The sequence below is a fragment of the Balaenoptera borealis genome, assembly GCF_965194805.1.
Source record: "Balaenoptera borealis genome assembly, chromosome: 2".
Classification (NCBI taxonomy): domain Eukaryota; kingdom Metazoa; phylum Chordata; class Mammalia; order Artiodactyla; family Balaenopteridae; genus Balaenoptera; species Balaenoptera borealis.
The window spans coordinates 160,987,474-161,000,984 of record NC_138867.1 but is presented as its reverse complement, the minus strand read 5'-3'; the positions used below and the strand labels follow the sequence as shown (position 1 = coordinate 161,000,984).

The 13,511-nt window shown below is 39.1% G+C and overlaps 1 protein-coding gene across 14 annotated transcripts in view; it reads right to left on the bottom strand.

Moving 5' to 3' along the window:
• Window positions 1-13,511, bottom strand: part of LOC309623755 (ELKS/Rab6-interacting/CAST family member 1-like) — a 128,963-nt gene that overhangs the window by 88,225 nt on the left and 27,227 nt on the right. For 13 of the 14 annotated variants that reach the window (XM_082380925.1, XM_082380927.1, XM_082380912.1 and 10 more), the window contains 2 exons: window positions 12,953-13,369; window positions 1,580-1,654 (listed from right to left, as the gene is read on the bottom strand). In XM_082380925.1, the coding sequence (XP_082237051.1) occupies window positions 1,580-1,654; window positions 12,953-13,366 (489 nt within the window). In that variant the 5' untranslated portion in view covers window positions 13,367-13,369. The remainder of the gene's footprint in view (window positions 1-1,579; window positions 1,655-12,952; window positions 13,370-13,511) is intronic. The other variant, XM_082380913.1, reaches the window with a different exon arrangement.

Sequence of the window (13,511 nt, the reverse complement as noted above, 5' to 3'; positions counted from 1 at the left end):
AACACAGGTACACTCGTGTGTTTCTGGTTCCAACAGGGATCAGGAAATAACATGTACCAATAAACTTGTGGGAAATGTGAATATGTAATTACACCTTTCTAGAGGCTGTTTACAAGATTATGTTCAAGACTATGAATTGTCTAACTATAAAGAACCCAGAATCCACTAATTTGGTATTTGTTTGGTAAACCCTTTCCCCAGTGAGAATAAAGATGTATACAACAATAAAGACAAAGTTTTAAGAGGAAATCTTCTAAATTAAGAGAACCATTCTGATAACTGTACTTGAGAAGCATCTATTTACATAAAACTATTTATATACCAAAAACTAAAGACTCTTGCCACATCAACAAATATTAAATGAAGGCACATGATGCAAAACACCGTGTCAAATTTTTTAGGGGATACAAAGAAGTTAAAAAAAGAGACAGAGAGGGCAGGAGGGGGAGAGGGAGGGGTCCCTATCTGTAAGAGTCTTCTAGCTCTTGCAAGAAGGAATATGTTGTTAATAAAAATAATAATAGCATAGCAGCTAACACTGACTGAATGTTTACTATGTGCCAGGTCCTGTTTAAAGTGTTTTACTTGTTTTAACTAATTTAAACCACAAAAGAACCCATGGGATAGGTACTATTGTTATCACCATTTATCAATAAAGAAATTAAGGTATGGAGAGGTTAGGTTACTTGTTCTATGTCATACAACTGGTTAAATAAAGCCAGGTTTTGAATCCAGGCAATTTAACACAGAAGGCAAGCGCTTAGTCACCAATCACCATAACGTTCAGCCTAAAGATTTCTAACTACTCAGTAACTTAAAGCAGAAGTTTTCAAAGTATAGTCCGTGAAAGCCTGGGGGTGCCTCCTAGCCCTTTTGAGAAGTCAAAACTATTTTCATAATAATACTATGACTTTATGTGCCTTTTCCACTGTGTTAACACGTGCACTAAAGGTATAAAGGACAGGCAAAAGCGCTCGTGCCTCTGGACAACAGCGCCAAACCGTGCTAGCCGTCAGTGTATTCTTCAGTGCCAGCACTCTCAAGACAAAAAAGAAAAATAAGAAAGAACATTTTTAAAACACTGGCTCACTTAGGAATGTCCCTGGTGACTTTTCATATGCTCAGCCCTTGAGTATGTATCTCTGTACCATGCTGTGTGACGACACAGGAAGGGGCCAGGCCCGGCTGCTGCACCTGGGTGTGACGCTGCTCCCAGGACAGCACTGGGTGCTCTGTGAGCTGCAAGCCCAATCAGGTACTTTTTTCACGGAACCCTATTCTTAACTCGAGAGAAGAACTGACACACAAACTTGGTATTTGGCGGACATTTTCTTAAAAACAAATGAAATGAGTCATTTTAAGAGAATAAGGGGCCCTGATATCAAAAGGTTTGAGAACAGCTGACTCCAAGAAATGCTGGACAAGAGGAAACGAAACTGAAGTTCTTTTAATGTGTCATTTTCATTAAGTCTTACTATTCTCAGTCTACAAAATGAGCGAACTATTATTACATACCACTTTCTTAAACTCACACATTAAAGTGTGAAATGACACATAAGATTCCTTAGGAAGTTCTCACCTTCATTTCGATAACAGCTTGCAGAGCTTTAGTTTTGGCAGAATCGGGGGCATTCTCAAATCTCCGATGCATCTCCTATACAAGAGAAGCAGAAAAGAGAGTACGTGTCCTCCTTTTCACTCTCATTTTTTCAACAGGGGAGTGGAGAGGCAAGGGAGTAGTAGTTACATGCAAAGATGACTACCCCGGCCTTGTAAGACACTCTGATCCACTTTCTGTCTTCCTGACCTTTCCCTGTGGACCAGGGAGCACACAGACTGCATTCAGGCTAAGGGGTACAGGAGGGTCCCCGTCTCTGCACACCTGGTTATACACGGTAAGTCACACAGACCCCAGCCACCACAAGAGGTGAAGCTCCGGCACATCCCCAGGTTGTGTGTCATTCTTCCACAGGACTCCAAGACATATTATCAGAACTCCAAACAATACAAAAAGGGGGTTAGAAATAGTCCCTTTTTAAAAGGAGAAATCAGGACTTCCCTGGTGGCGCAGTGGTTAGGAATCCGCCTGCCGATGCAGGGGACATGGGTTCGAGCCCTGGTCCGGGAAGATCCCACATGCCGCAGAGCAACTAAGCCCGTGCGCCACAACTAGTGAGCCTGCGCTCTAGAGCCCATGAGCCACAACTACTGAAGCCCGCGCGCCTAGAGCCCGTGCTCCGCAACAAGAAAGGCCACCGCGATGAGAAGCCCGCGCACTGCAACGAAGACCCAACACAGCCAAAAAGAAATAAATTTATTTTAAAAAAAAGAAAAAGGAGGAATCAAAGTAGCCACAGTCCGCACTGCACAAAACAACTGAAAGCATTTGTGTGGACAACCTCCTTTGCACAGCATCCTCCCCCAGAGCAACAACCACCGGGCTACCTACGATGGAAATCTCTCTCCAGAGGGGCTACAATCAGAAAAAAAAAGAAGGTAAGACTGCTGAACAAGTTTCCTAAACAGTCTACAGGTAGCAAATGGCAGAAAAACATAGCTATTTTTTTCAATCCAAATGTCAGTGCGTTCAGGATCAGAAAGGAAGGAAGGAGATGGCAGAATATCACAGTTAGGGTCTTCAAGGATCACCCTGAAGTTACCAGACCTCCTCAGGCTATTTTCTTGTCAGATTCTGAGAATGTCTCTGAGTCAGCCAGTACTTCCAGAGTACCCTGGTACAGCCCCTAGCGATGGCAGAGAATACAGATGGATATTTTCCATCTGAACAGTGCTGGTGAAATTCTAGCCCTGCCCTCTGCTCTGCCCATTTGACATGTATATAGATGTTTCCTAGGTCACTCAAACTTATTTCATCCAAAACAAAACTCGTCATTTTCTCCTCTTTAACCTAGCCCCTCCTCTGAAGACTGATGAGTCTTGCCCATCTCCTTAAATGGCATTACCCTCCCGGTGGTTCAAGCCAAACAGCACAGTGTCTCCCTTCATTCCTCCCACATCTTCACTTCCTACCACCTTCTAGAGCAGGTCCTAATTGTTCCAGCTTCAAAAGACTTCTTGAATTTATCATTTCACTCCAGTTCCAGTCTAGTTTCAGCCTAGATTACTACAACAGCCTCGAGTTAAGTTTCCTTTCATTTCCTCTGTCCATTTTAAAGAAAGCAATGGTGTACTCTAGATAAAGCATCAACAAATCACGGCAATAGTCTGTTTTCAATCCTTCAACGAGTTTCCTATTTACTTCTCACCCTCTACAAGGTCAACACAATCTGATCATAACAGACAGAAGACTAGCCCTCCTGTCATAAACTATGTTAAAGTTAGACAAAAATGCATAAAGCAACTGTTTTCAGACGCTGGAAAACAAGCAGCACAGGAGTATGATCCTTGAGAGAAGAGAAACTAACAAGGTTATGGTCCGGACTTGCTATCCAATACGTGATGCAGGGAGAGGAAGACCAAACAGAAAACAGCAGTCCCGCAGAGCTCAGAAGACAGATCAGTGGGTAAGAGTCCCAAAGACAGGAGAAATGTGCAGAGCAGAATGACACAGAGGAAGAAGCTAGCCAGAAAAGCAGCAGTGTCTGATCTGACAGGGGTCCCCTGGAGTCTTTGACCAAATACTAAGCCTGCATGTACAGGGAAAGACTCCACAGTGTCAAAGAACAACTACCAGAGAGCTATGAGTTGAGCAACTACCTGAACGCACATGGGGCTGGGAAGAATTCAAGCTCCAAAGAGCCAGAGTGGAGAGAACATCAGAGGCACTGAGCAGAGACACCAGAAAGGCCACGTCTTAGGAGTAGAGACAGTCTAGCCCTGGAGGGAAGGCTACCTAGACTAGAGCCAACAGAGTGTAAAAGCAAGTCTCGTTAAGGATCGAGTTAATCCACAATTAACCCCTGCAAGATAAAACACTTCATTAAGACAGTAAAATACAGAACACATTAATCCAGGGCAAAATCTGAACACATTAGTTCAGGCCATAATCACCTCTCACCTGCATTAAAACAACAAACTCATCAGTTACCCCCCAGCCTCCAGTCTGTCCACACTGAATCTACTCCCTACACTGTAAACAGGTGATAAATTGGGCACACAGATATTAGGGAAATTTCCAAATGCTTTACAGTGAAACTATTACAATTTCATTTTAAACTCTAGCAAGCATATCACCGATATATAAGGAAAGAAATCCATTTGAATAAAAAAAAAATCCTCTTCTGCTAAGGAACTAGGGTGCACTTTAAACCATTCGCAGGCATAAAGCTTTCCTGTTAAGAGCTTGTAAAACCTATCAGTCCTAACAGATCTGCATTCAAAGGCCTGCGCATTAAAGCTCATTATGAACACCTCCTGCAGTCAGTGGGCTGACCAACTCCCCTTTCCCAGAGAGCACATCGAGCCTCTGACTCCTGCACCGTTAATAAAGGGAGAGGACTCTGGGAATAAAAAAGAATGTACCATTCAGACAAATGTAAGAAGTCGAATGTGCTAGTGCTTGCTTTATTTCGCTCTTTTTAGCCTGAAAATTTTCACTCTACACAAATTAAAGAAAGCCCAGAGATTCATACAGGTAGAATTATCTGGATCTTGTTATACTGTCAACTGTGGTACACGGTAGAAAACGTGTTCAGTTCCTCTCACTGATTTAATAAAGAATAATGACTAGAGAAAGAAAACAAACAAGTTAGGAACAAAATTTCTCCGTTGTTAGTAGTTTCTTTCTTTTTAAAAGTAAGTCAACATTTACTTACACAACTGAGAGAAAGGAGCATTTGTGACTGAAAAGTAGTACTTATGTCTGAAATTTCTTTCTTTCAAGTTTCAGGTTTTAGCCTCCAGCACCCTTGGTTCAAGGCTAGACGTCCCTTCAGCAGATTTCAATCCTCCACACAAGTTCTGGGCTTACTGTACTCCACACGGAGAAATGAAGAAGAAACCCTCACTACTCCTCCTGTACCTCAACTCTGCCATTGTCAGACAGCACTGCACTTTGACCCTTTACCATCTCAAGTAACAGCATGCTTCTGAGAAAACATATCTTCCTGTCAAAATGGAAATGAGGTACAAATGACACAACAACAAAAAAAAGATGAGGAAGGATAACCTGAATCAGTAAGTTATGCGATGCAACTGTTCACACTTGCCAAAATCACTAGGAAAGGGAAAACTAACTAGGGACCCTTTTTCTTTTTTAATTCTTCCTACTCTTTGTCCAAAGTTTCTGTTTTTTCTATATATGTTTATTTCTCTTTTTTTCCCTCTAACCTCCTCTGCTTTTACCTGACAACTGCCAAAGATACAGATGGGCATTCCTCAGACATGTTAGAGCCAAAATTCCTAGCCTAGAACCTAGTTAAAGAATAGGGCTTTTTTTTTTTTAAACATCTTTATTGGCGTATAATTGCTTTACAATGGTGTGTTAGTTTCTGCTTTATAACAAAGTGAATCAGCTATACATATACATATATCCCCATATCTGACACTTTTTTTTTAACAACTTTATTGGAGTATAATTGCTTTATAATGGTGTGTTAGTTTCTGCTTTATAACAAAGTGAATCAGTTATACATATACATATGTTCCCATATCTCTTCCCTCTTGCGTCTCCCTCCCTCCCACCCTCCCTATCCCACCTCTCTAGGTGGTCACAAAGCACCAAGCTGATCTCCCTGTGCTATGCGGCTGCTTCCCACTAGCTATCTATTTTACGTTTGGTAGTGTATATATGTCCATGCCACTCTCTCACTTTGTCACAGCTTACCCTTCCCCCTCCCCATATCCTCAAGTCCATTCTCTAGTAGGTCTGTGTCTTTATTCACGTCTTGCCCCTAGGTTCTTCATGACCTTTTTTTTTTTTCCTTAGATTCCATATATATGTTAGCATACGGTATTTGTTTTTCTCTTTATGACTTACTTCACTCTGTATGACAGACTCTAGGTCCATCCACCTCACTACAAATAACTCAATTTCATTTCTTTTTATGGCTGAGTAATATTCCACTGTATATATGTGCCACATCTTCTTTAGCCATTCATCTGTTGATGGACACTTAGGTTGCTTCCATGTCCTGGCTATTGTAAATAGAGCTGCAATGAACATTTTGGTACATGACTCTTTTTGAATTATGGTTTCCTCAGGGTATATGCCCAGTAGTGGGATTGCTGGGTTGTATGGTAGTTCTATTTTTAGTTTTTTAAGGAACCTCCATACTGTTCTCCATAGTGGCTGTATCAATTTACATTCCCACCAACAGTGCAAGAGGGTTCCCTTTTCTCCACACCCTCTCCAGCATTTATCGTTTGTAGATTTTTTGATGATGGCCATTCTGACTGGTGTGAGATGATATCTCATTGTAGTTTTGATTTGCATTTCTCTAATGATTAATGATGTTGAGCATTCTTTCATGTGTTTGCTGGCAATCTGTATATCTTCTTTGGAGAAATGTCTACTTAGGTCTTCTGCCCATTTTTGGATTGGGTTGTTTGTTTTTTTGATATTGAGCTGCATGAGCTGCTTGTAAATTTTGGAGTTTAATCCTTTGTCAGTTGCTTCATTTGCAAATATTTTCTCCCATTCTGAGGGTTGTCGTCTCATCTTGTTTATGGTTTCCTTTGCTGTGCAAAAGCTTTGAAGTTTCATTAGGTCCCATTTGTTTATTTTTCTTTTTATTTCCATTTCTCTAGGAGCTGGGTCAAAAAGGATCTTGCTGTGATTTATGTTACAGAGTGTTCTGCCTATGTTTTCCTCTAAGAGTTTGATAGTGTCTGGCCTTATATTTAGGTCTTTAATCCATTTTGAGTTTATTTTTGTGTATGGTGTTAGGCAGTGTTCTAATTTCATTCCTTTACATGTACCTGTCCAGTTGTCCCAGCACCACTTACTGAAGAGGCTGTCTTTTCTCCACTGTATATTCTTGCCTCCTTTATCAAAGATAAGGTGACCATATCCATATGTGCGTGGGTTTATCTCTGGGCTTTCTATCCTGTTCCATTGATCTATATCTCTGTTTTTGTGCCAGTACCATACTGTCTTGATTACTGTAGCTTTGTAGTATTGTCTGAAGTCAGGGAGCCTGATTCCTCCAGCTCTGTTTTCCGTTCTCAAGATTGCTTTGGCTATTCGGGGTCTTTTGTGTTTCCATACAAATTGTGAAATTTTTTGTTCTAGTTCTGTGAAAAATGCCAGTGGTAGTTTGATAGGGATTGCATTGAATCTGTAGATTAAGAGTAGGGCTTTTAAACCTCAAACACTGCTGCAAATCTTAACATAAGAGCAGTTGCACTAAACAAGGTTTGTTGACTAAAATATTATACAGACCAAAATTAACATACGTGTAAATGTTTTAAAACAAATTAGTATTTTAATTTTTTTTTTTTTTTTTTTTTTGGCCATGTCGTGCATCATGCGGATCTTAGTTCCCCGACCAGGAATCGAACCCGTGGCCCCTGCAGTGGAAGCGCGGAATCCTAACGACTGGACCGCCAGGGAATTCCCAACAAATTAGTATTTTATTCATCACAATAGGATCTACATTTCAAAAAAACAGGAGCACATACAGAACTGAAATATTTATTCAGCCTATAGACAATGCTTGGTATGCATATGGATAGCCAATCCAAAAATTCCATAGCCAATTCAGGTATGTTCTGCCAACAGACTGAGAACCAAACTTTGGTGTATCACAGAATCACCTGTAAAGCCTGTTAAAACTCCATATGCCTGGCCCCAGGCACTAACCACGTCTTGACTCTAGTTCAGTATGTGTCCAATAGATGTCTTCATGCTTCTATCCATCAAAGGAAAGGCACTCCAGTAAACAATACAAAATCTAACAATAAGTCACGTAACAATGTAATTTCAGTACAAACAGAAAATACAATGCTTAATTTAATTTTTGTTTTTCTTCTTTGGCTTTTATTTGGGGGAATTATTTACCTGCTATCTCCAGAATCATGTTCATAAACAAAATGGAAAACTAATCACAAATGTTCCTGGATATGAATGCCATTTTAATGTTACTGTATTTCATCAAATCTAAGATGCCACTGATTGTAAGGTAAACCACTGTTTAATGTGCTGGAAAGAAAAGAAGGAAATGCCTCCAAATAAACCATGACCCAAGCTTCTATCATTCAGAATTTTTATTTTATACTGATTGCAAGACCCTTTTTTACTTATTTAACCATAAAGTTTAATCATATATCATTTTGAACTGTTTTATAACTTTCTCCATACCAATAACTGTTTCAATGCTGGTTCACAGCATAATATTACTGAAGACATACTGAACAACAGCTAAAGTTAACATGAGAAATAGCAACAATACTCACAACATTGACTAAAATGAGCAGCTGTTAACTGTTTGTGAGTACACAGGCAAACAAATCAAGCAGGACTGTGGCCTTGCTGACAGAGATTTTAAGATGCCATCAAGGATAAGACTTATTAACTCAATTTCATACTGTTGAGATGGGGAAAACTATGAGTCTTGGAACTGATGAAAACCCGCTTTTTAAAAAGATGGACAATAATCCAATAATAAGAAAACCTATGGATATCCCAGTGTTGCCAGCTCTCAATTCTTTCTGCCTTTCTTGACACACTAGTGATATAATGCACAATAGCCATTTCAAGTCACCACTCACCCAACCTAGAGTTGTTAAGTTCTTTATTAGACTTCCTTGTTCACTCATAATTCTCCCTCCCCCATTTATTCTCAACACAGCCAGAGTAGATTTTAAAAGCTAAACTAGGTCACTCCCTTGATTAAACATTGGTGCAGTTTTCTCTTGCACTTTGAATAAAATTGTTGCATTACCTGCAGGGATCCTGAAGCCAAGTGCTTTGTCTCCTAGAGGGCATGGATTTTTGTTTTGTTCACTGCTACTATATTTCCTTGTGCTCTGCACATGGGTTAGTGTCCAATAAATATCTGATGAATGCAATGAATGACTCTGGCCCTGGCTACCTCTTCAACCTCTCATCTCATGCCTGTTTTCCCCTTAGACAATATGCTTTTGTCCTCTAGTCTCCTTGCTGTCTCCTGAAAACTTCTCATCCGGCCTTTGAAACTGTTAACCTTCTTCATGAAATGATTTTACCCAAATGCTCAGCAAGACTGTTTCAACTTTCTTCAGATCTCCCTTAAAGGGCACCTCCTCAAAGATGCTTACTTACCCTGTTTATCCCCTCTCCCAACATAATTAGACTCAACTAATTTATTTCCTCTCATAATTATGTTTATTGTCTCTCACCAGATTTTTAAGTTCTAGGAGGGCACAGACCATGTGTTCTGACATGAAAAATGTATACCCAGCGTGTATCCCAGGGTCACATACATTCTAGAAGCTCAATGGATGTTTGTTGAGTAATGAGCAAAGAAAGGCTGTGCCGAGTGCCTCTAGCACCTTGTCACTCTGGAAACAAAACAGTCAAGCCACATGTTACAAAGCTTTACTCCAAATTACCATTTTAGCTTCTGTTACCTGTATTTTCTAACATACACAAATTTAATGGTTTAAGCCTCTTGCTATGGCAATAAAAGATTCTTTCCTGTCTCAAGATTGTATTAAAACCTTTCTCTTACATTCTCTTCTAGTGTTGTTATTTTTTTAACAAGTAGCTCTTTATTTCATCTAGAACTTAATTTGATGTAACTATGTACTGTTTTCCAAATAGATGGCGATTATTCCCAAACATGTATCATATGCTTAAAACTATATTATTTCTGGGTTCTATTCTGTCTCATCAATCTAGCTATCTATTACTGTGCCAGTACCACAGATTTTAATATCACTGGGTTTGAAACACATATATCATGAGCTGCTTAAACAAGTGTTCCCGCACTGTTCTTCTTGCAAAGAAACTGCAACATCATTTGGGCACGTGTCAAGAATATTCCTATTGGGATTACACTAAATTCACAGAGTTGGGGGAAAGCAGCATCTTTATATTAATGTTCCCATCTACATTGTAATGAAAATTTAGCCCTATCCTTTCCATTACCGTTACTGATATTATTTATTCCATTTTCCTTATCTAACAGCACTGCCTAACACTTCCAGAATAATGTAAATACTGATGAACAGTATCTTTGCCTCTCCCTAACTTTAATGGATGCGTCTTAGTATATGTCAGAGTAAGCGCAATTCTGGCTACTAGTTTAAAATATGTTTATAATACACATTTACTGAATTGTTTTATTTAAATCATGCTATAAAGGTATCATTCCATTCTTATTTTTAGTTCATTTGGTTTAGTTTTCAAAGTGTCTAACATTTTATCTAATGTCTTTGAGATAGCTATCAAACACTACGAGGTTATCTTTTCCTTTCCCCCACTACAAATTATAACTGTGAATGACATATTGAGCCATTCTGGATTCCTAGAAGAAACTCCTTTTGGTCAGAATATTATCCTTTTATCATAATGCTGATTTTATCTGCCAATATCTTATTTATAACTTCTATACCTAAACTCATAAGCAAAACTGGTTTGGGGTTTTAGTTTGTTTTCTAACCTTCGTTAGGTTTTAGTATTCAGTGGTCACACTGGAGAAAAAAGAATTGGAAAAGCTATCCTTCTTTCTGTAAGCTCCAGGCTTAAACTTCTTTCCCTACATTTCAACTTATTCAACCAACATTTCTTGAGTACCCACTGTGCATTTGTTAAGACACTGACAAGATAAAATTTCATATATATATATATACACATCCTTGGTGCAAAAAATTAAGTGAACAATGAAGAAACACACATGGAAGTATACTATAATATTACTGGCTCATCTACATATATGTATAGAGCTGCACAAGGAAGACTTCACAGAAGAACTGAAATTTGAGCTAAGTCTTGAAGGCAAGTAGGAGAAAAAGAAAGGAGAACCAGCATTCTAAACATGTGTTCCTGAAGCAATCACTTCTACTTGCTCTTAAATAATCTTAATCCATAGGACTGTGTTTCCTGTAAGATGATGCTACATTACTAATGGCAACTGGAACTGTGTATTGATACAACTAACAAGGCCTATATTTCTTTCCACAATATGTTCAGAAGTGGGACTTAATATTTGTAGAGCTTGTTACTTCAAAATTAGTCTTAAATTCATGTTTTTTCCTACTACTTGTTCAAATTCACCATATTGCTGGTTGTTCTCTGCCAGAATAACACTGTGGCTTTTCATATCCTTAACTATTCACTATTTATTAACTCCAAAACTCAAAAATAAATGGGCACAGGTTGAAATATTCAGAACAGAAGGAGTAAAAACGTAACATTCAAAGTTCATCACGATGCTGGTAGGGTTTTCATGCTGCATGCTATTTGAGATGATTACACCTTCTCTTACAATATTCTATGGCCAGGCTCCAGGTTACCTCATTAAAATATAAACTCTTTAAGTAAACTGAAAGAAACTCAGGATGGTGCCTACAACACAGCAGTTGATAGAAAATTTTCTAAAACAATACAGTCCAGTAATTTGAAGATTGTAATGCACATAGCTGCAGATTAACCGTAAAAATACAGTATATGCTTCTGGGAGGATAAACTGGTCCAATCACTCTGGGAGACAAGACTGATATTCAGAGTTTTGAAAACATACACACCCTGAGCAAATTCATTTCTGGAAATTTATGCTAAAGAAAAAAATTAATGTACAGGGATATATGGTTAGGGATATTCTGTGCAGCACAGTTTTATAATAATGAAAAATTAACAGTAGTCTAAATTTTCAACAGTAAGAAGTATAAATAAATGCAACAGAACATTATAAATTCAACTGAAATTACAAAACTCTACATGTACTGACAAAGAAAGATGTTCAAGACAAATTATTAAGAAAAGCGGGTAACATTACCCGCATCATGCATTATGCATCGCTGCACTACCTAATACAGTAGCCACTACCTACACAGAGATACTTAAATTTAAATTTGATTAATTGAATTTAATTTTAAATTAGTTATATTTAAATGAAATTTAAATTTCAGTTCCTCAGTCACACTAACCACATTTCAACTGCTCAACAGTCACATGCAGCCAGTGGCTACCATATTGCAGAGAGCAGATACAGACCGTCGCCATCATCAGGGGAAGTCGCTGTTTTGCTGCTTTTAACCGCCTTTCTCACCCTTCATTTAAAAAGGGATTATTCAGACTGGCACTAAAATAGTTCTGAGATTTTTTTTCCCCCTATCCAAATGTGAAAATTATCTGAGGACTCTGACCTCATATAGAGAAGTAGAGCTGTCATTTTTTTTAAATTCAATGTAAGATGAATTCTTCACTTAAGCTTTCTTAAAATGAAGCATTACATAGAAAAGTGAAAAATTATCAGTAGACACAGTGGTCAGCTAAAGTCTCAGTTTCCTCTCTAAAAATAAGTGACAGCATACCTCTGTATCATTCCCTCTAGCTGTGCCTCCAGGGCAGCATATAATTTTTATCACCTATCTTTTACAGCAAGGCAACAGTTTCCATGGAAACCACAGGGCAAACATCCATTACTGCTGCCTAGGACTTTATAAGCACACCGAAACTGAGGGAATCGCTTACTTTCAATTATTAATATTTTAAAATTGAGCAGTAGTTAGCTACTTTAATTCTGGTTTTGTTGTGTGTGTCTCTATGAACAAATCAATAGATGAGGAACATATCAAGAAAATTCTGTGCCCCTCTAGCAACAAAATGAGTCTACAGAAATCAGGAGGGGGAAAAAAAACCCCAGAAAGGTATTAAACCAGTATACATGCCAACCAATGTCATCTCATACAAGACAGCAAATCAGAACAGAAATCAGTGCAGAACTTAGGTAAGAAAGAAGAAATTCCCTTGCACTAGCTCAGGAGAGCATATAAATTTATCTAGGTCAAAATGCTGACTAATCAGGAAAAAAAGACAGTCATAACAACTGAGAAAGTGGCCACTCACCTCTCTCAACAGAGCGTTCTCTTTTTCCTTCTGCTCCAAAAGGCTTTCGAGGTGGTGGACATGCATCTCTGCCTCTGCCAGTCTCCTTGTTCTCTCATGGTCCTCCTCAGTAGCCTTAGCAGAAAGCTCCTTGCTCTGCAACATCTCCAGAAGCTTCTTGATGGATTCGTCCCGAGCGTTCAGGGTTTGCTTCTGAGTCTCAATCCGCAGCTCCATCTCCTCCAGAGTCTTTCGAAGGAGGAACAGCTCCTTGGCCTGCAGCTCATGCTCAGTGTGCAGCCTCTGAAAGTTCTCCTCCGTCAGCTCTGCCACGCAAGGCTCACCAGTCCTACTGTTACTATCCTGTTGAAACAGCTGGTTTAGGTCCCTCTGGATCCGCAATTCATCCTGGAGAGCCTGGACTGTCATTTGCATGTGCTGGTATAAAGACAAAAAAGAAAACCCAAATGAGCTTTCCTCCTCAAGTAGCAGAAACAAAGCAGACTACGGGCAATGAGAAAGCAGCTACCACAGCTCTCAGAACCCTGCATTTAGCAAATGAGGATTCACATTATTCTGT